This window comes from Marmota marmota, unplaced genomic scaffold, assembly GCF_001458135.2.
Source record: "Marmota marmota marmota unplaced genomic scaffold, marMar, whole genome shotgun sequence".
NCBI lineage: Eukaryota > Metazoa > Chordata > Mammalia > Rodentia > Sciuridae > Marmota > Marmota marmota.
Window position 1 is genome coordinate 13,462,879 of NW_026000240.1, and position 23,379 is coordinate 13,486,257.

The window sequence follows — 23,379 nt, forward strand, 5'->3', positions numbered from 1 at the left end:
CTCTCCTGGCCTCTCCACTTCTTCCTCTTGTGTGAGTGCTGGAACCATCAGGCCTTGTCCAGTGCTGGATTCTGATTTCTTTCTGTATTCTTTTTTCAGTGTCCACTTGAGCTTTTCCACCTCGAGGATTCAGCTTGCCCTCTTTGTGTTGTAGGCATCTGAATCTCCACTCCCATTTTGGCTTTCTCTTCTGGGTTCTAGACTAATCCCTTCAACTTGCTGTTCAACAACTCTGCCTGGCTGTATCACAACCCAGATGACCCCGTCTTCCCTTGGTATACCTGCTTCTCTTGTGTTAATACCAGGAAGTGTTGCTCTGTGGTCACTAAGCAGCCTCAAGGTAGTGTTCGGATTCTGGGTTTAAATCCTGGCTCCACCAGATGTTTATATTGTGGACTTTGGCAAATTACTTTAATACTCTGCCTTAGCTTCCCACTCTATAAAATGGAAGTAATACTATTACCTATGTTACAGAGTTTTTTAGATTAAATATGGGGTTGTGTGAGGTTGATGTCTATGTAAATTTAGTAAAATGTGTGAATCACATGTAACAAACTGATTATGTTTAGCATCCATCCTGTGTATCATCCTTGATTCTTTTCCTGTTTCATCCTCTTCCTCCTGAATATCATGTGTCTCTCAAGCCATACAGTGCCATCCCTAATCCTTGTGTTTGGACATCTACAGTATGACCTTGGCCTGTCCTGCAGGGGCTTAGACCCTGGGGAACAAGTTTGTGATCCTGGCAGGTGGAAGATGGCAGGCATGGTTGGGATAATAGACATGCTTATTACAGGTGGCAGCAGTTTCCAAGAAATCCCAGAGGCCTTTGAAAATTTATTTTATTTTTGATACTAGGGATTGAACTCAGGGATGCTTTCTCACTGAGCTACATTCCTACTTCTCTTTATTTTTGAGACAGGGTCTCACTAAGTTGCTGAAGCTGGTCTTGAACTTGCAATCCTCCTGCCTTAGCTTCTTGAGTCACTGGAATTATAGAAATGTGCCACCATACCTGGCTCCATAAGCCTTTTTTTTTTATATGTAGGCCAGACAAAGAAGAAGACACAGTGCTAACAGGTTACATAGTGAATGCATGCTTGCAAGCAGATGTTCATGACCATGAGTACATATACAGAATCAGGGTGTTTATAACTTTTGGCTAAGTACTGAGCTCACCAGAAGCCTCAGCGAGGGAGCCTATCTGTGGCCATCTTGGGCCTGCCCTACAATCCATCCCTTTAGTGTTCCTCATCATAGTCTATGCAGTTGAGGTCTTCTGCAGTGATTTCTTAGCAAGTAGGGCATTGCTCTGTATCCACAGGCCACAAGAGCAGTACAAGATGCAACAGCATAGGCAGAAGACAAGCTCCATTGCTTAGAATTATTAAAAGCCATCACCAGGTGATACCTAGACTACCCATCATTCCTGCAAAGAATCACCAGTTGGTTGTTGTATGCCTGAAACTTCAGAAGTCATATGTGCTAAAGCCATACTAATGTTCTTTCGGTGATCTGAACTATGTGTACACACAACACTCAGTACTAAGCATGCCCCTCTCTGTGCTGCTGCTAACAAATCAAGTGCAGTGCGACTTTGCAGTGCCACCTGATTGAACACCACCTGCTGCTTCATTCCTGGATTAGTTGGGGGCATGCCCAGTAACATACCTGTAGCCACCTGTTCTGGTGGCCTAGCTCCCAGAGCTCTTGCCAGAGAAGTTGCCCCCAATACCCAGCACAGCTGTCAGTACATGTCACTGTGGGGGATGCTTTATTTCTGTTATCCAGATGGAGCTCAGCTCACTGGCTACTTTGTCCTGTCAGTATCGAACCAGACAGTGTCTGTCTCCGACCTCACAGACACCACTGTCCATACATACATCCCATGGTTGTCCGTGGCTAGAGCCATCAGCGTAGCAAGCACTGGACAGTATGGTGCCTTTCTCCAAGGTATGGGCTTATGGGCTTAAGGTATGCTGTTGCACCCTTATAGGTAACAGGCCCTAGCACCTCCTGAAGTCTCTTGTCCCTGCCAGCGCCTAGCACACTTGTGCTCTCTTGGCCCCTCTAAATGTCTCAGTGGACATAATTCTGCTGTAAGGAGGGGTGCTATCCCCTCCATTTTTAGGGCACTATACATAATGCCATCCACCCCTAAATCTCACAGGCATGACAACAAAGCAGCCAGGGGCTCTCCCGACTTCTGTCTAAATTATTTTCCCAAGTTCACCAACTCTGCTTGACAGGAGGAACATGGTGGATTTGATTGTTTCATTTTTTGCATTTCCACTGGCCGGGCTTGCAGGTGTCAGTCTTCATTCTCCTCCTCCTCTTCTGACTCCATCGCACTAGCAAGGGGGCTGGGGGTATTTTTAAGGTGCAGAGATCCTCCTCCAGAGACCCTTCCTGGCTTCCACAGTCTCTTCTTTGTCTTGCACCTCCTTTATCTTGGCAGTCTTTCGGGTTCTGCACTCAGAGCTGTAAGGAACACCCACCCCTCAGCCCCAGTGGCTGTGTGTGCCTCCTCAGGCCTTTTCTCTATCCCATCTGCACCTCCACTGCCACGTCCTCCTTGGCTGTGGGCTATTGCCTGGGCTCTGCTGCTCTGTTCACAGCTGTCCCACTGGGTCCATGTTTGCCTGCAGGGCAGTGAGAAATAATTCACCCCACTTGTCCCACTACTGTCCACGGCACATCATATCATAGGCAGAGCCAACTGCTGGTGAAGTCTTCTCTGTGCTCGCAGGGCACCCATCCATTGTATCCCAGCTCACCACAGGAGTCCATGCTAATAGGACCAAACATCATGCTGCTTGGTGGTCAGAGGGTGAGCCCTCCTCCCCCTCTCCTGCCCACTGGGGCTGAGGCACCTTTCACCTTCGTGGGATCCTGGCAACTGTGCCAATTTTCTTGCATGGACTCAGACCCTAGGAAACGTACTTGGGCTTCTGGCAGGCGAAAGAAGTTTTAAGGTGCAGTTGGGCTAGGAGCCATGTTGGTATTCGGGTAGCAGCAGCCCCCAGTCCTTCCCCAGGCATTTTTTTTATATCCAGGCTAAACAAAGAAGGCACATTGCCAACAGGTTATACAGTGAGCGCATGCTGGCAAGCAGATGTTCATAACCTTGAGTACATATGCAGAATCAGGACATTCATGACCTTGGCTACATACTAAAAACACGCCTCACCAGAAGCCTCAGTGAGGGAGTATAACTATAGCCATCTTGGGCCTGCCCTACCTGTTGCCTATCTCTAACCCATCCTTATCTCTGTCCAGACGATTGTGTCAGAATGCATACCTGACCATTGCGTTCTGCTGCTTTTCCTACTGGGGTTCATGTCGTCCTTTGAATGAGGTAAGGAATCCCTGTCTTCCTGCTTGCCACAGCCTCACTCTTGGTTTCAGTCACCTTAGCTTCCTTTTCAGCTCGTAAGAGGTAACATACTCTGGTCTTTTGAATGCATTGTATCTTCCTCTGGGACTCTTCCCCCTCTCACCACCTTTTCACCATCTGCTTTGTTCCGGCTTGGATGAGGTGACAGATGCTCCACCAGGCATTTGTCAAGGCTGGCAGGTGCCCATGGGGTCCTTTGGTTTCCCTTTCATAGATGTCTTTAATTACAGTCATTTCGCATTCCTGGTTCTAAGTTTCCTGAAAACCAGTCTCATTTCTTTGCTTTGTCTATCCCTAGCACCTATCATAGTTGTCTAGCACATGGTAATGTTCTACCAGTATTTGTTGAATTGATTCATTTATGAGAAGATAGGAAACGAATATGATGGCTCCTACGTTTGAGTAATTCTCCATTGTCTGAGTCTCTGAGCAAAAGAGCTGAACTTTCTCTGGGGATGAGGAAAAGGCCAGACACTTCCCTCCTTTGCAATTAAGGGTGACTTTCTTGAAGATTATGTCAAATGAGATGTAAGTGAAAATCTTCTAGGGGTTTCTGGGAAGATTTGCACCCCCTTTCCCCTTTGTTGCTCTCGTCTCCTTCCTACTTGAAATCCAGAGAACAGGCTGAGGGAGCCCAGCCTTCCCAGTGGTGAACGAACGTACTGCAAGGATGAGCGTGGAGTTCTGAGAAGGGAAAGAGCCCAGTCCTTGGTGACATCTTGGCATCCTTCTACTGGCTCTGAAAAGCCTCTCTCTAGATTTCTTGTTATATGAAAATAATCAATGTCCCGTAGGCTGGTTTCTGTTATATGTAGCTAGATGCAATCCCTGTTGCATACATCCATTGCCTACATTTCTTATTTGTACCTAGTGTGTGCTGTTCTGTAATGGCGGATGGATAGGTGATGGACAGAGGGGTAGATGTAGAACAATCAGGCTATCATAAACAGCTAGAGAGTGGAGGCTGTATTTGGGACATTTTTGTACCCCTTTACCCATACCTGGCTTTATCCACCCTAGCACCATCCTGTATATGCCCCCAGAATGTTTTTTAATGATAGTGTTAATTGAGGCTGAAGAAGATATTTCATCAGGAGGACTCTGAGTTCTAGCTTTAATTTGGATTCTAAAAATGAATTCCCCTGATTTCATTTGGACCCTTATGCTGTAGAGAGACTCATAAACACTTGCATCCCTGATAATTGTGGTGTATCCTTGATAATTTAGAAAACCAGTAGTCTTCATAAAGGAATCAAGGACAAATCTTGGCAAACGTCCTTCCCCATGATGTTTAAACAAAATAATCTTCTTAAAATGAAAGAATGTTAAGTATTCTATGCTAAGATAGCACATTATAAGATGACCACAAAATTTATGGTCCAATTTGGGAAATTTTTGAGAGAAAAGGAGGTGCTATCAATAATGATTCTTGAGCAGTAAGTTCAATCTGGAACTGTCCTAGGATTTACAATTAATTTTAAGGAAATAACTAATTTCAGTATGTCAAAAACTACAATTTTGATATAGATTTTAGTTACTATGAAAAACTCTGAAACCATTCTCATTCAGTGTTTTTCACATATTTTTTCCCTCACCAAAATAAGCTACTGTTTGTTTCTTTGTGGTTATTTTTGTCCTTTGAGAGCCTTCTCTTTGATGATGTTACCTCTAGTTCTTCCCTTAGTGTCTTTTTTGATCCCCTTTAGAACTCAGGCTTTAAGATACCCTAGCAGTTGAGTGTGTGGAGTCTCGTTGTCTTTTTGTTGATGTTAAGTGTTGCCTTCTTAATATGTTAGACTCTTTTAGAACAGAACTGTGTCTTCACCTTCCCTATGTCCCTGCATGACCTAGTATAGTGGTGGGCACAGGTGGGCATTTCTCCATTTGCTGAATGACTGAAACCTCTGAAATGAAGCTATAATGTTCATGTTGGATTTCCTTTTGACTTTACCCCGTATATCATAGGAATGTCACGCACCTCTTGGAATGTGCTCAGGCTTGTGCTTTATTCTGTATTTTAAATGACTTCCATGTCAAGAAAAGAGAAATGTGAAGAGTGTGTCTCTTGCTCACCTCTGCTTTCTGTCAGCACTCCATGTATGATACAAGGAACATTGTGATATGCATCCGTGCACGGAGAGGTTGTCTTGTTTTCCAGTGTGCAACGCTGTCCACTATATTCTCAGTTACTACAGATTTCCACTGTGTGGAAACTGTCCAGTCAAAGGTGATTGCACAGGAGGTGGCCAAAGAAGGTTTGAGAATGGGGAAAAGGAAGTTGGGTAACATTCCTTTTAAGAAGAGAACGTGCAGTTGGAGACATGGATGTGTTATGACCAGTCTTATCAACAGAACGTGCTCACGCTCAGGCTTACCCTGGAGTAGATAACATGGCCCACTGAAAGAACTGGTGCTATGTCCACAAGATTGTGTCACTGAGCCACACATAGGTTTGTGAATTGTTTCCTTTTTAAGTTTATTTTCATGAAATAAATGATTTTATGAAGTTAGGGGCTTTCTTCAGCCATTAAGCTGAAGATTTTTAAGAAGCACAGAAGGAGAAACAAAAATAAAAGGATTGAAAGTACCTGTTAGAATCAGCTAGCAGATTGGAGGGCTGCTGATATGGGAAAGATGGCTACTTAAATGTGCCTTGTTCTATTGTGCTCACCCCCCAACCCCACTTAAGTTTGTTTTCTCTTTTCCCAGCCCTTATTTTTTAAGTTGTCTGTGGAGAAGCAGCTTTTTCTTCTGCACTAACTGAAGTTTTTTGATGAATGAATAAATGCATGACTCAGTTGGGACTCTGAGTGGAAGAATCATGGCTGAGATGTAGTGTGGTCTGGCTGCAAGGATGAGGTGCCTCAGGCCTGCTTAGCAGAGGTTCATGTGGAGTGAAGGAACCATCCAGAGACGCGCGAGATCCTCCTCAGCTGGCCTCTGTTTCTTGTAGTGCTTCTTGTGGAATGCCAGAGTCTATAGGTCAGAGTATGTGGGACACTTTGCCCTTGAAGGGCTCCGGAATTCTGCCTATGCCTTTGCTGTCCAGGGAGGCTTCGGTTCTCTGAGAGTGGAGAAAGGAAAAGGAAATCCCAGAGTCTCTGTCTTCAGCCTTCTTGGATGAAGGCACCTGGGAGTCTGTCCTGGGTGTGGCTTTTATTCACAGCTCTTAAGTGCATGATATGGGCTACTTGCCAGATATTTGAAGATCAGATAAGGCGGACTCTGGATTTGACAGCGTGACAGTCTGGGGGCATGAGAAAAACTGCTCATCAGCTCTCTTGGTGTATCTTTCAGATTGGCCTTACTGATCTTTTATAAGAAAAATATTAGCATTCAGCTTCACCAGGATGATAGAAACAGAATTTATAGATGTAGGACTGTCAAAGAAATGGTAATTGTGTTTTGGGGTGTAAAAAATACCCCTACTGTCCCTTCCTACTTGGGAACTGGGTGGGCACATTGGCTTGCCCATGCAGTCTGCGAAAGGAGTGCTTGAAACAGTCCCCTGAAACAGTATATGGGTTCTGCGCTGGGCTGGAGTCCCTGTCACTGTGGACAGCTCATGTAGGCAGAAAAACCCTTCAGGACTCACTAGGCATTTTAAATAAAATTAGTTACATACAATGATTATAAAATTAATGCTAAAAATAAAGCCTTGCTTCTCAAAGTAAGGTTCCTAAGAAGTATTGAGAAAGTGTTCTGTGATCCCACTTTATTTGGAAAATACTTCTATCTTTGCTTGGTGATTCACTCTAAATATTAGCAGAGCTCTTTGATCTGAATACTTATATCCTCCCTGAATTCATGTGTTGAAAACCTAACCCACAGAGGTGTGACCATTGGGCACTTAGGGAAGATCCCCTGGAGCACTCCCTTGCTCTCCTCTAAGTGAGGTTCCAGTGAGGATGGCCTTGGGACCCAGGAAGTGGCCCTTGTTCGACACTGAGCCTGAGGGCCCCTGGACCTTGGACTTCTCAGCTCCTGGGGCTATGAAAAGTGAATTTCTGTTGTTTATGAGCCACCCAATCTATAGCGTGTTGTAGCAGCCCAGGCAGGTGGTATGTGTAGTTGGAGTTCATTATATTACTGTGAAGGAGTGTGTTGTTTCTGTTTTTCTTCATTGTGAAGCCATTCTGGGTTGCCGTGGGGCACTTACTGCAGAACACATTTGGACAACACTAGAAAACATTAATAAAGCATTTATTGTGGCAAGAATACTGCTAAAAACCAAACAAAATCCCTTGATTAGACCCAAAAGGAAGCTGAGAAGCTGGAGTTGGGATTTCCCAGGAGGTTTAAATGAAAAGCACCTAGAAAGCATAGTGCTCGTGCCCTTGTGGAGCTGCTGCAGGGCTGCTGCGGTCATCATTTTCCTGATGACCTACAGTTTGGAGCAGTTGTGGCTTCTCCTTGCCTGCAAGTTCTAGTATCTTGGTAACTGTCAGTGTAAATTCAGATTTTCCCCATGACTTTAATCATTTTCTGTCTTTCTCTCTGCCGGGTTTTTCAGTATGCAAAATAAAAATAGAATTCATTTATTCTTAAAAGAATTTCTCAAATGAATGGCAGGCAGCCACTTTATACTTTTTACGGAAACACTGTTCAGATTGGCTTTATGTGGATTCTTAGAACATCTAAAATTCAGCCAGTGAATTTTAGAATTAGACAATATAGCAAACTCAAATGTCTATAGGGTATCCAGAATAAGTGAGAGAAAGAGGTAGGTGGGAGCTATAGTAAACTGAAAAATGCATGTTCATTAGAGGAGGCAGTTGTTCCAAAAGATTGGCTTTTTTTGTGGGAGAGTGGGTGGTCCCATTGTTTCTGAATTACTTGATTGTCAAAGAGAAGCAGAGAATCTGGATCTTTACTAAAAATCACTCAAAGTTACAATACTGGTGCTCATTTTAAAAAGGATCCACTCTGCAAGTCAAATAAAACATGCTCAAGGACCAGTTGGTAACTTTCTAAACTTGGCAACTATAAGGCTGCCCATTGCAGACCCCAGGTGGTCTTGACACAGCTCATCGCTGGCTGACATTCATCACAGAACATTTTACAAAATGATTAGTGTGACGGTGCTCCTAGCCAACCCTGCACCTGAAGGAGTTTTGAGAACCCTATATGCATCTGCTTAAATTTAACCAGAGACTGTAGTGATGCTATTTGATAATCTGAAAAAAAAAAAAAAAACCACTTTACATTTTCTTTTTTTTTTTAATTTTTAGAGAGAGAGAGAGAGAGAGCGAGAGAGAGAGAGAGAATTTTTTAATATTTATTTTTTAGTTTTCGGTGGACACAACATCTTTGTTTGTATGTGGTGCTGAGGATCGAACCCGGGCCGCACGCATGCCAGGCGAGCATGCTACCACTTGAGCCACATATCCCCAGCCCCACTTTACATTTTCTAATGGCATTGCCACTAGGCATGAGACTTTCAGTATGAGGTTAAGGTTGAATCAGAGAATGTTTAGTGAAGTGCTGAGAGCAGAAAAGTTGTCCAAAAGTAAAATAGGTTCTTCAGTGTTCACCACAGTATTTTGACCATTATATTTTTACATGATTTGATAATTCAGAATTGAATGTTTTTCTCATTATGGTAAGCAGTAGTTTGAATTTTATTAATATCATGCATGTCTGTGTTCTTATTGTTGTAAAAAGAAGAATGCATAATATCTTGTTGAATGATTCTTTGGGTATTTTTAAATGGCACTAGAGCATTATGAAACTATTTGATCTTTGATATGGAAGTAACCATAATAACACATTTTTTTCCTGATTGCTAAATATTTTGAGAAGAAAATAAAAGTTTTTCTAGTAAACTTTCTTTGCTTCATTCCATTCCTCCTAAATAGTGCCCTCCCTCCTTTGCTGTCCCCTCCTCTTCCTCCTCTAAACATTTTTTCTCAAGGATGCTCACGGAGATTTTAGCAGAGTCTTCCTGTGTTCCGGAACACACGGGGCAGTGGACCCCTTGCCACAGAGGCTGCCTCTTCAGGTCTTTATCACCCTTTCCCCCACCTCAGGGAGCTACAGGACAGGCACCCTCCATTGCTTCTGAGTCCTCACCTGTGCTCGGCAGTGTGCGATTGTAATTTTGAGTGAACGATTTTTACTTTTCTTTTTCCCCTAGGATAATTACAATTTGAGCTGATGTTAAAAATAGTGCATATTCTCTTTTTCTTCTATTGAGCTGGTTACTTTTGTTTCAAATCCAAAAAAGAAAAATAAAAAGAAAGAAAATCCCAAATTTTTGAATTGAATGTTTTCCTCATTATGGTAATTTTAATGACTCTTTGAACATCTTACAGTTTTCTGCATTATCTATGAAAGCTCACATATCATTCTCTTGAAACTTTTCACAGAAAAACATGTGACTAGACTAGTGTTTAAAACCACACATGTAATCTAGTGATATTTTGGGGTTTATTAATAAATGATCTTCCATATTACATTTCAATGAACTCATTTTTTTCATAATTCCTACTATGGTTAAATGTCCCCACTAAAACACTTGTTGAAATTTAATCCCCATTATAAGCTGTTAAGAGGCAGAACCTTTAAGAATGAGTAGGTCATGGGGGGCTCTGCCTTCGTGAATGATCTATCCATTGGTGTATTACTGGATTAGTCAGTTATTTGGAGGGCAGGTCTGTTATATAGGCCAGTTTGGCTCTGTCTCTTGTTGCATCCCACCTGCCATGTGATGCCCTGCCCTGCTCAGGATTCTACAGAGAGTTCCCACCAGCAGTTCTCACCAGAGGGGTGGCCCCTTGACCACACCTGGCCACTAGAACCAAGAGCTGAACAAACCTTTATAAGTGACCCAGTCCATAGTATTCACGTATAGCAACAGAAAATGGACTAAGACAGAGACTTGGTGCCAAGGGCAGGGCTGTTGCTAATACCTGAAAATGTGCAGGTGACTTTGGGATTGGGTTATGGGCAGAGCCTGGAAGAATTTGGAGGAGCAGTTTTTTGAAAGACTATATCTCCATGAACAGAGTGTTAAGGTTGAGAAAGACCTTAAGTAGAAGAGAAGAAAACTAGGCAAAGTTGGGAGTTCTTTGAGACTGGCTGAGTGGTCGCATGTGTGTACGATGGAAAGATGGGCAGGAGCCGCCATGCTCAGGAGGCTGCATGTGCAAACAGGGAGCATCTCCTTGGGAATCAGAGAAAAGGCTACCCTTGCTGCACAGTGACAGCGAACACTACAGATGCCAGGAGGTGGTGGAAGGCTGTATTTAAGAGTGATGGCAAACTGGTGGAAGAGATTTCTAGAGAGCAATGCTTTAGGCTGCTGTGAAGTTACTGCTAACTGTGATGCTAATATGAAAGAGAAATGAATCATTGAAAGATAAATTTGTTTTTGTGTTGATAACTTAAAAAGGAAGCAGGATATAAAATTAGGAAGCACCTTAGCTAGGTGGTATATAGGATGAAAGGCATGCTGGGCAGAGTGCCCTCAAGTGGCCCAGGGACTGGTTGCTGAAGAGATAACATGATCTGAAAGAAGCCCGGCACCATTGGTCAAGAGAATGGGGTAGAGGCCCTAAGGCCATCTTACGGACCTTCCAGGTCACCCCTCGTATCATAGGGCCAGAGACCTAGGAGAACAGCATGGTTCAGGGAACAGGACGTAAGTATTCTCCAGGACCCTGCAGGACTCTGCTTCCAGTGACTTGGTGCAGCGCAGGCCACCCAACTATGGCTTCAACCAGCCCCACAGGACTGTGCCTCCACTGCTCCAGAGGATGCAAGCCTTTGGCCCTGGCAGCTTGTTAGTCGCCTTTCTGTAATTGAGTACACATACCTGAGTATAGCAGCAAATCCCTGAGATAATCGAACTGTAAAGAGAAAAGCTTTCTCTTGGTTCTCAGTTTGGGAGTTTCCAGCCTACCATCAGTTGGCTGTGTGGCTTTGACCTGTGGCGAGGTACTGCCTCAGGGTAGAGATCATGTGAGGAGCTACCTGTTTCCTTGAGGCCAGCAAGTGAAAAGGAGAAAGGGCATCGCGTCCTTTCTAAATGTATATCCCCAGTGACCAAGACTCTGACTAGACCCACCACATACAGGCTCCCGTCCTCTTAGTGGTGCCACTCTGGGGAACAAGCCTTTAATATGTGGGCCTTCAGGGACATTTCAGACCCAAACTGCATCCTAGCCACACTCTGTGTACTAGGTGCAACCCAAGAGAGCAGCCCCGTGGGCTGAGCCCAGCAAAGCTGTGGGTGCCCGGGCCCCCACTCCATCGTGTCCAGGAGGCAACCTTGGACTGAAGGATTAGTACAAAGTTTCAGGGTTCATTGTCTGCCCTGCTGAGTTTCAGACTTGCTTTGGGCTGGTTCTATATGCCCCCCGCACCTTTTTATAACCTATTTTTTTGTTCAAGACTGTGAGTGTGTACCCTATTCCTGTCCCACTGTTGCATATTGGAAGCAAATAACTGATTTTACAGGTTCATAGCTGGAATCTCAGATCAGACTTTGGACTTTTAAAAAAATTTTAAAATTTATTTTAATTAGTTATACATGACAGTAGACTACATTTATGCACTTTGATATACGTATAGATGGGATATAATTTCTAATTTTTCTGATTGTACATGTTATAGAATTACACTGGTCATACATACATAATACATACACACACACACACACACACACAGAGTAATAATGCCTGTTTCATTCTACTATCCTTCCTAACCCCATATTCCTCCCCCCCAACTCCTCTCTACCTAATCTAAGGTAACTCTATTGTTCCCTGATGCCCCCCGCCCCACCCCCAAGGTGAATTAACATCCACATATTAGAGAAAACATTCGGCCTTTGGTTTTTTTGGGATTGACTTATTTAGCTTAGCATGATAGTCTCCAACTCTATCCATTTACCTGCAAATGTCATAATTTCATTCTTCTTTAAAGTTGAGTAATATTCCATTGAATATATGTTCTACACATATATTTTCTTTATCCATTCATCTGTTGAAGGGCACCTGGGTTATTTCCATAGTTTAGCTATTGTGAATTGAACTGCTATAAACATTGATGTGGCTGTGTCACTGTAGTATGCTGTAGTATGTAGTATGTAGTATATCCTCTGGGTATAAATTGAGAAATGGGATAGCTGGGTCAAATGGTGGTTCCATTACAAGTTTTCTGAGGAATCTCCATACTGCTTTCCATAGTGGTTGCACCAATTTGCAGTCCCAGAGACTTTAGACTTTTGAACTGATGCTGACACAAATGAAAACATTGAAGATATTGGAAGGAATGAATGTAGTTTTTATGAGAAGGTCAAGTTTTGGGAGGACAGAGGTGAGTGCTATGGATTGGATGTGGTTTTTCCATGCCAAAACCAATGTTAAAGTTCAGTCCCCATTTTAAGATAGCAAGAGGGTAGGAACTAATTGGCTGTGGTATGGGAGTGGGACCTTTGGGAGGTAAGTAATACACGAAGGTCCAACCCTGATCCACTGGGACTGCGACTTTCTAAGCTGTGGAGGGCCCTGGACTGGGTGCTTCCTCAGCACTCCATGTCCCACACCACTTTGGGATTATGCAGAGTCCCCACCAGCAAGAGGGAGCTCAACGATATCCCGTATTCCAGTCTTCAGAAATGTGAACCAAATAAACATTTATTCTTTGTAAATTACTCAGTCTGGAATTTAGTTATAGCAACAGAAAGGACTTAAGTTTTAAACATGAATTTATAAATTATTTGCTTATCTATTGTCTTAACAAAAATTAAATCTCTTATTTTCACTGTGTATATTATGCACATTATAGACTATTTAAAAATAGATGAAAAAGATTGCCCTTAATATCACTTCCTAAGATAACTGATATTGACTTTTTGGAGTTTTCATTGTATTGTTTATGGAATAATGACAAGAAAAATATATAAATGTGTTCACTTCAGATGCAGATTTTCCTCAAATATTCTAAATCTAAGTTTGATTGAATCTATGGATTAGAATCCAGATATGGAGGGCTGACTGTACTTTAAAGTGATGGTAGCGATATTTAAAATACTGTCCTATGTAAACAATGTGATTTTATTAAGAGCACTTAAAACAATAGAGATTTCATTTATTCCCAAGTTGTCTTCTATTTCTTACCTTTAAGAAAAATACAGTAAAATATTTTGCCTTTCTTTTTGTGAAATCATATTTCATCCCTGCCCCTGCAATACAGAATTAGGTGTTTAGTGTTTTATGAAGCTAGAGTTAATATTTTTTTCTTTTTCAATATATTTTAATTAGTTGTTAATGAACCTTTATTTATATGCAGTGCTGAGAATCAAACTCAGTGCCTCACACATGCCAGGCAAGCGCTGTACCACTGAACCCCAGCCCCAGCCCTAGAGTTAATATTTTTAACTTCTGCTTCTGTGTTAATGAAACTGAAGACTATTATATTTAATCAAAGAAAGATCTGTTATTTTAATTGAATATCTGCATATTAAAGAGACCAGAGGAAAGTAAGTGAATAATCAAAGACCAAATAAAGCTCCAATGAAATTAATTACATGAGGTTAATTTAAAAAGCAGTGTTGATTTTGTCTAGTGCAAGGTACCTTTCTCCTACCTTTTTGGGTACTTTCAGTGCATTAATAATGTACATAAAGGAGAATGACTGGTATAAAATTAAGACTGTCCTAACAAAAGGATATAGTTTAGTAACTAAGAATTTTGTAGGAATTTTGAATGTCACACCAATTTTCTAAATAAAAGCAAGGTAATACCACTCCTAAGGAAATTGAGTATTTGTATTTACAGATAATTTTGTTTTAAAAATTATTGATGTCCCATAGGCTCATATGTCAGTGACATTCTTGGTCCAGTGCTTGCTCCTGCTGGTATTTCTGAAGCTGCAGTAGCTTTTGTGAAAACAGCTAAAGCAGCCTGGTTTCCACTCATGTCTTCTCTGCTGAATAAGAGTTCCTTCCAGTTTTATTGAACCCTAAGTGATTTTTCTCAATGTAGGACTTGGACTCGCCACCGCATCCTCTATTCTCTTGACTCAGAATTCACTTTTCTCACTGTCCTCAGGCGGTGGTTAACTCCAGGGGAGCAGTTAGAGAGCGGCTTGTCCTCATGGGCAGATGTATGTGGGTTTCTGAAGTTTATTTCCCAGCAACTGAAGTACCTGCTTGTTTTGATTGATTTCTTTGTTGCGCTCCTAACTTTCCCTTGATACTTGGATGCCTGCGCCTATGAGACCTTGGTAGAATGCAAGCCTGAATGTCTCCCACATCATTTTTCCAGACTTTGAACTTCCATCTCTCATCTTTGATTGCTGCAAAACCAGTCTGAAGGAAAGACTAAAAACAAATTAATATTTACACCCCCGAGTTTGACAAAAAAAGAGCATAGATTACAGGTGCCTAATAGATTAAGATGCCTAATGATGGGATCATCTTTTTTTCCCTAATATTTGATGTTAAAATGTTTTTCTTTAGAATAATTTCATTATGAGTAATATGAATAGATAATGAAAATGAAAATGATATAAAAGGCTTGATAATACATTCCCCTCCTTTGTTTTACAACTCAGAAATTCTCACAATCTATTTTAATCAAGTTGACTAAGAAAAACTGGGAAATAGATAAGAGTAATAAATGTGCTGTTCTCATAGCTGCATTGGCAAGAGGCTTACAGTACAGGTCATCTCACTCCAGTACAGGACTCTCCACTGGAACATGCTGTTAGTCTCACAGTTTTCAGGAACAGTGCCTGACTAGACAACATCATGTCCTCACGTCAACAAAGCGTTCAAACTCTGTGCAAAATCATGACTGCTCAGAGAAAGCTGTGGCTTGCACAGCACATACCGTATTGCAGCATTCTGTGAACTGTTTACTTCATAAAGCCGACCTGATACATACAGTCGAGGTGGACACTGCTGCTTCTCTGCTCATGTAGTTTGTAACCATGCTAGTATTCGATATGAAGACAGCAAGTATGCTACCATAGCCAACGCAGAGGCCAGGTGATCAAGCTTCTCAGGACTGTAGTCAGAGGGCTGGGGTGTTACTCAGGCCTGACCTTCATTCCGAAAATGTCTTCAAAGATGGACCTTGGAAAGTGTCTTAGTGTGCATTTTTCTAATGACAAAAAGAAAAGTGTTTTGTAAAAATACAAACTGAAAACTCATAATAGTTGGAATAGGCTATTATTTAGATGTTTTGTTTTTTGAGACAAGGTCTCAAGATTGGCCTCAATCCTGAGTGGCTGGGTCTGCAGACATGTGCCACCACACCCAGCTAACAGGGCCTGGAACCTGCTAGGCAGGTGTTCCACCACTGAGCTGTACCCCAGCCCTGGAGTAGGGCAGTATCAAGGAAAGTTTAATACTTACCTTAAAACAGCTTATTATTCACCAATGTGCTACTATATAAACTTAAGTTTCTTTCTAATATTTCTAGATATTTTCCCATTTATAAACCTGAGACATGCTTATACACAAACAATAAGACCAGATAGGGTTGTTTGTTTTTTTGTTTGTTTTTTGTACTGGGATTGAACCCAAGGGTGTTCAACCACTGAGCCACATCCCCAGCCCTTTTTATTTTTTATTTTGAGACCGTGTCTTACTAAGTTGCTTAGGGCTTTTCTAAAGTTGCTGAGACTGGCCTCAAATTTGTGATCCCCCCATCCTTAGCCTCCTGTGCTGCTGGGATTACAGGTATATGGCACTGTGCCTAACTCCATGTAGGTTTTTTAAAAAATTCTGATTTTAGATTTTCAAGCAACACATAAATATATCTTCATTGTAAAGTATTTCAAATATTGTGGCAAATACTATAGGCCCTTTGAACCTCCTTCCCACCCAATTGGTATGATGTCCTAAGGGTAACTCTGACTTAACATTGCTAAGGTTGTTCCTGTTTTCTAAAATTTTAAATGTATGAATGTATACATAGAACTTGGTTTCATGTTGTGCTTATTGATCTATAAGTTACAGTACGTTGCAGTTTGCTTTTTTCTCTCCTTAATGAGAAGTTTTGCCATGCTTCCCAGGCCAGGACATAGGGATCTGCTTCATTCCTCTTTTGTATATGATATTTTGTATATAATATTCCACAGGACTATAATTTTTTTATTGTTGTTCATCTAAGATTGGCCAGGAAGGTTATTTCCTTTTATTTTTTCTGTTAAAACAATATTAATAATTTTTTAACATTTATTTTTAGTTACAGGTGGACACAATATCTTTATTTTATTTTTATGTGGTGCTGAGGATTGAACCCAGTGCCTCACGCATGCTAGGCGAGTGCCCTACCTCTGAGCCGTAACCCCAGCCCCCAATATTGATAACTTCTATATTTAAAATAATGGACATGTTATACTTACACAAATCACTCATTGTATATGTAGGAATCATCCTTTTTATAACTTTTTATTTTATAATAATTTTAGACTTACACAGAGTTGCAAAAACAGCTTCTCCCAGTTTAGCATGTTAAGAAGCCTTGATAGATACACAACACTAAGAAAGAAGAAAAGACTGTTAAAATTTTTTTTTGTTCTTTTTAATTATACATGACAGTATAATGCATTTGACATATCACACATACATGGAGTATAGCTTCCCATTCTTGTGGAGTTACACTGGTTATGTATTCATATGTGAACATAGAAAAGTTAAGTCCTGTTCATTCACTGTCTTTTCCATTCCCATCCCCACTCTCTTCCCCCCTTTCCCTTCTGTTCAATCCAGTGAACCTCCACCCCCCCTCCCCGCTGCCTATTGTGAGTCAGCATCTGCATATTAGAGAGAACATTCAGCCTTTGGTTTTTTGGGATTGGCTTATTTCACTTAACATGATAATCTCCAGTTTCATCCATTTACCAGCAAATGCCATTTTTAATTGCAAAAAGTTGTATAAGAATATAAATATAATCATGACATAATGTTAGTTAACCAATGAAGAACAGTGTTTTAATAAGTTCTTTAATAAAAATGATGGATTGAATCTTGGGAAGATGAGAGGAGGGGTATGGTAAGGGCAGGTACAGGTGTGTAGTTGAGAGTAGGGGGATCAGTTTTTATTAGCCACCAACCCTAACATTTGTTTTCCATCCCATTTTAGTAACAGGACTGTGAATACACTTGTGGGTTCATCTTCCTGTAATGAACAGTGTGTCCCAGCTTTATTTCACTCAAGTCTAGGTGAGGCCACATGACTAAATTCTGCAGCAGTATTCAGTATATGTGGTGCTGAGGATCTTATAGTGTATGGAGTAAGCCACTATTTTCCTGCTGATCATCTGGAAAGGGAATGAAAGCGCTGGAGCTTCTTCCTCCATGGAGGTCCATGGGAATAGAGGGTGGAGCAGGGACTTGGTACATTGTAAATGTAAGCTATCACGTCAGCATCACACTGGCTGCCAAGGGACTTGTCCTTTGTGAGATTATGTGTGTGTGCAGTAAGATTCCAGTCTTAGTTATATATATAGCAGAACTGGATCTTAAACCAGGAAAAAAAAGTTGAAAGTGATTGCCACTGGCAGTGGGAACTGGGTAAAGGCAAATAATTGCTATTTTTTCTTATGACCTTTTTAGTAATGATAGACATTTAAAATCATTGTGACATTTTATTTTATTTTTTAATATTTATTTTTTAGGTGTAGATGGACACAACACAATGCCTTTATTTTTAATGTGGTGCTGAGGATTGAACCAGGGTCCTGCCCATGCTAGGCCAGTGCTCCACCACTGAGCCACAATCCCAGCCCCCATTATGACATTTTAAATTTAAATTACTTTAACAAAATACTTAATACTTTATATTTTAATTAATATTTATGAAAACATGATCTCTGAAAATTTGAATAGTACAAAAGCACATAGAGTAAAAGTTCTACTTTTCTTCCTCATTCTCTCTTTTTTTAATATTTTTATTAGTTGTTGATGGACCTTTATTTTTTTTATTTACATGTGGTGCTGAGGATCGAACCCAGTGCCTCACACATGCTAGACAAGTGTTCTACCACTGAGCCACAACCTCAGCCCACTCATTCTTTCTCTTTTTGTCCACCTATAAGTTCCACTTTCCATCCAGGAATCTTGGCTGGTTGGCAAGTTTCTCTCCATATTTTTTTTCTGTACATTTATAGAGTATGTATAAAGATGCATCTTTTTCTTCTACTTGTTTTTATTAAAAGTATATTTATATTTTAATTTAAAACAGTTTTCACTTGGGACTATTTAAGGTTATAACAGATGTTATTTGTTTATATTTTTAGAATTCGGGATGCAAGCATACAGCTAAAAAGTCAACAAACTGAATATCAAAGAGTACATAAAGAACTGAGTCATTTGCAACATGAATTAAAAATCAAAATTAGACTATCACAAGTCTTCAGGTAAGATCATACTTAAAGAGTTGAAAATGATAAAAATTTAAAAGATACATTTAATACTAACTTTATTATGAAAATTTAAATATATTTTAGTATTATGATTTGTGTATCTGGTATGATTTAGAAAAACGCAAATAGCTTTGCTTTTTTTTTTTTTTTGGAACCATATAGCAACTGAATAGTTTCACTAATAAAATTTAAATTGGGCAAACACCTTGTTTTTCTTATTTTGTAGTGACATATAAAATAAAAACACAGTAGCTACTTTATTTCTTTTGATCAGTGTTCCCTGGTGTATTTGATCTCCGGATAAAATGTGACAGAATAGGATAACTTGCTAAATATTAATACTAAACCTCCCAAAGTTAGGAGTCTCTAACATAAATGTTGTTCTTTCTGAAGATCTATCTAACTATCTTTCTTTCTTTCTATCTATCTATCTATCTATCTATCTGGAAAATGAGAAGAGGGAAAGGGTTAGGGCAGTTACAGGAGTGTAACACACACATAGTCCTTTTTTTTTTTTTTTTTGTACTGAGCATTGAATCCAGGGGTGCTTAACCCCTGAGCCACATCTTAGTTCTCTTTTTATATTTTATTTAGAGAAATACTTTTGCAGAGTTGTTTAGGACCTCCCTAAGTTGCTGAGGCTGGCTATGAACTCAAGATCCTCCTACCTCACCCTTCTGAGCTGCTGGAATTTCAGGCATGTGCCACCGCTCCCAGATTTATATGCTGTTTAGATAAAATACAATGTTCTAAACAAAGTACTGAGTACATTTTTTTCTTAAAAATTACACTGAAGCTGGGCATGCTGGCACCTGCCTCTAATCCCTGCAATTTAGGAGTCTGAGACAGGAGGATTGCAAATTTGAGGCTGGTCTCAGCGACTTAGTGAGACCCTGTCTCAAAAACAAAATAAGAAGGGGTGGGAGTGTACAGGGGAGAGCACCCATCAGTTCCATCCCCCAGTGTAAATAGAAATAATAAATAAGTGAAAGTAGCATTGACTATATTGAGAACATTAATGAGAAAGAATGATTCCTTTTGCGTTTTGAGTAACTTTTAGCTCAAAACACATTAAATTAACATGGCAAGTGATACAGATTCAGGATAAGTAAAATCATGCTGGATATTTTGAATGTTAGGTTTTTGTTCTTAATCTATTAATTATTACCAGAAACATTCTGTTAATAAAATTCACTGGGCTAGTGTTTTTTTAATGCATTATTTGGTAATAAACTCCTGGCCATCTACCTTTCATAAATGCTTTGCACATAACTGAGGCACAGTAAGTAATTTTTGAAGGAATGGATGAATGAGTGAAATCTACTTAGAACACAGATGCCCATTTTTGTCATCAAAAATCCGTTTTTTTGGTTCATGCCTGTAATCCCAACAGCTCAGGAGGCTGAAGCAGGAGTATTGCAAGTTCAAAGCCAGCCTCAGCAACTTAATTAGGCCCTAAGGAACTCAGTGAGATCCTGTCTCTAAATAAAATATAAAAAGGGATGAGAATAGGGCTCAGTGGTTAAGCATCCCTGGGCTCAATCCCTAGTACCAAAACCAAAACAAAAAAGAAAGAAAGAAAAAAATCCCTTTAGCCTTTTATAGAAATCTGGTAGTGAGCCAGCAGGATAGTACTGTCCAGGTGGCCACACTTCTCCTATTTTATTCAGGACCATTGGTATCCATTCTTGGCTCCTACATGAACTCTGGGCCACCTAGGTATGTCATGGATAAACCGGCTGTTTTAACCACTAGTGCCATCATGGATGGTGGGACCCCCTACGTTTGAAGGTTGGACCAGGAGTACATGACATTATCACTGTGGCTTCAAGATATTGTAGAACAGGTACAAGTGATCCTCATTATTCACATTTGTATAGTTCTTGAAAGTTAGACATAACATACTTCAAGTAAAGTTATTTCATTTTATATTTTATTTTATTTTTTAACAGTACTGGGGATTGAACCCTGGGCATTGCTCTGTCCCCAGCAGAGTTATACTTTTAACTGCTTAGTTCATTCACATGTTTTCTATAGATCTGTGATTTTTGCTTATTTTTAGCCAAAAAGTTGTCACATATTGGGAGTCTGGGATCTGATATATAAAAAAATAGTACATGCTAAAAACAACTTTGGAATAATCATCCAGCTAGACATTTAGTACAAATAAAAGTTTGTGTTAAAGAATGCAGATAATTAGTGGTTTTATTTATATTTTCATTGGTAGATGCATGCATAGGAAAAGGCATACTGTAAAAATAAAACTAACCAAAGGTGGTAAATTTCAGTGACTTTTATTGCACATTAAAAGCTGATTTTAAATTAGTTTATGATCATTTAAAAATATCTTTTAGAACATGAAACTTGGTGATTGTTCTGATAAAGAAAAGGAGCTATAATTGTAATCTTTCTGAAACAGGCAAGGGAAAGAATGCTGAGCTCTTCCCTCAGTGGTGATCACCTCTTTCATGAATTCTCAAGGAACTTGGATCAAATCAGTCATCTGTGTTGGGGTCACAGTGCTCTCTTTAGAGGCTTCTCTCATTTGTTAATCGCCTCCAGCAAAGTCTTCTCCAGGCTGTCCTGGTTCACAGCCCTGCTCTTGCAGCAGTGAGCAGAAGCAGAGAGAGTAGGCCCTGTGGGCTCTGTGCGTCCACTGTCCACATAGACTTGCTTTTGAGAATGACAAACAGCTTGAGAAGGCCTGCAGCTAGATACTAAACCATGGATATCAGGTACCCCGCACCTCCTGTGTCGTTGTGTGGATCCACTGTCCACTGAGGCCATAGTTGAAACTTTCTGGCAGTGCATACTTTTAGAGACTCTTGTTGAAAATCTTTCATAAGTTAATTGTGTCTTTAATTTTTTGATTTGAAATCTGGGCTCTGTCATCTCTTCAATGTTCAATGCCAACTCCAAGCTCTCTCGCTTTTCCTTCAATTCTTCAGTCTTGTTAAGACTTCATGTATTTTTTCTCATTTTCCAAACCATGTTGTGGCTTTTTTGGTTTGTTTTCTAACCTTGATCCCATAGTTTATTACCCTGCATCTTTTTTAAAAATATTGTTTTAGTTGTAGATGGACACAATATCTTTATTTGTATTTATTTTTATGTGGTGCTGAGGATCAAACCCAGTATCTCACATGTGAAAGGCAAGCACTCTACCATGGAGCCAAAATCCCAGCCTGCCCCGCATCTTTTAAAAAACATATATATAACATATATATTATATACATATTTATATATGTTATATATATAAAATATGTTATATATAACATATATATATTATATATATAACATATATATTATATCTTGAGATATAATATATATACCACAAAATCGACCCATTTTAAGTGGACAATTTAATAATGTTTATTAAGTCCACAGAGTTGTACAGCTGTTACCAATATTAGAACATTTGAATCACCCCAAAGAAAGACTCCTGCCATTTATAGTAAATCTCTGTTCTTAGTCCCCCAACCCCTCCCCCCCCCGCCCCTGTCCTAGGTAATCACTAACTTTCCTGTTCCTATAAAATTGTATTTTTCTGGACATTTAAGATGTATAGAATCATATGGTATGTGGTCTTTTACATTGGCTTCTTTCACTAGTATTTTTTTTTTTTGAGATTTATCTATGTTGTGGCATTTATCAGTGATTTCCCTTTTTATTGCTAAATAGTATTCCATTGCATGGATATGCCACATTTATCTACCATTTTACATCAGCAGGCATTTGGATTGTGTCCACATGCTGATGCTTATGAATAATGGTGAAATAAAAATTCACCTACAAATCTCTGTGGATGTAAGTTTTCGTTTTTTGGGGGTAGATGTCTAAGTACAGAATTACTGAGTCTTATGGTTAACTTATATTTAGCTTTTTAAGAAACTGCCAGACTGTTTCAGAAGTGGCTACACAGTTATAGTCCCACCAGGAATGAGGGTTCTCAGCAACACTTGCTGTTGTCTGTCTTGTGGATTACAATGCAATTACAACGAGAAATAGCATCTCATGGGGATTCCATTTGTTTTCTTCTTGACTGGTGATGCTGAGCATTGTTTGATAGCTTATTAACCATTGGTGTATCTTAGTTGATGAAATATCTACTTAAATATTTTGTCCATTTTTTAGTTTGCTTGTTTCCTGGTGATGGTTCTGGACGAGTTCTTGGTGTGTTCTGGGTAAAAGTCCTATCTGTGAAACATGATTTGCAGTTAGTTTCTCCCCATCTGTGACTTATCTTTTCACTTTCTTAGTGGTGCTTTTGAAGAGCAAAAGTTTTATTTTTGATGAAATATAACTTCTGTTTTCTTTTGTGTACTACACCTTGGTGATATATTGAACTGCCTAAGCAAAAGTCACAAACATCGTTCTCCTATAAGTTCTTCTAAAGTTCTGTTGTTTCAGCTCTTACATTTAGGACTAGGATCCATTTGAATTAACTTTGTATATGAGGCAAGAATCTGAACTCATCTTTTTCTTATGTGGATATTCAGTCTTTCCAGCACCACTGTCAATAGACTCTTCTTGAACTGTTGGGCTGCATGGACATCTTTAGCCAAAATCAGCTCACTGTGAACGGAGAGGACACCTCCCTG

The 23,379-nt window shown here is 40.0% G+C and overlaps 1 protein-coding gene across 9 annotated transcripts in view; it reads left to right on the forward strand.

Annotated features, from left to right (window-relative positions):
• Positions 1 to 23,379, forward strand: part of Lekr1 (leucine, glutamate and lysine rich 1) — a 171,438-nt gene that overhangs the window by 26,444 nt on the left and 121,615 nt on the right. For all 9 annotated transcript variants that reach the window (XM_048794265.1, XM_048794266.1, XM_015486937.2 and 6 more), the window contains one exon: positions 18,653 to 18,772. In XM_048794265.1, the coding sequence (XP_048650222.1) occupies positions 18,653 to 18,772 (120 nt within the window). The remainder of the gene's footprint in view (positions 1 to 18,652; positions 18,773 to 23,379) is intronic.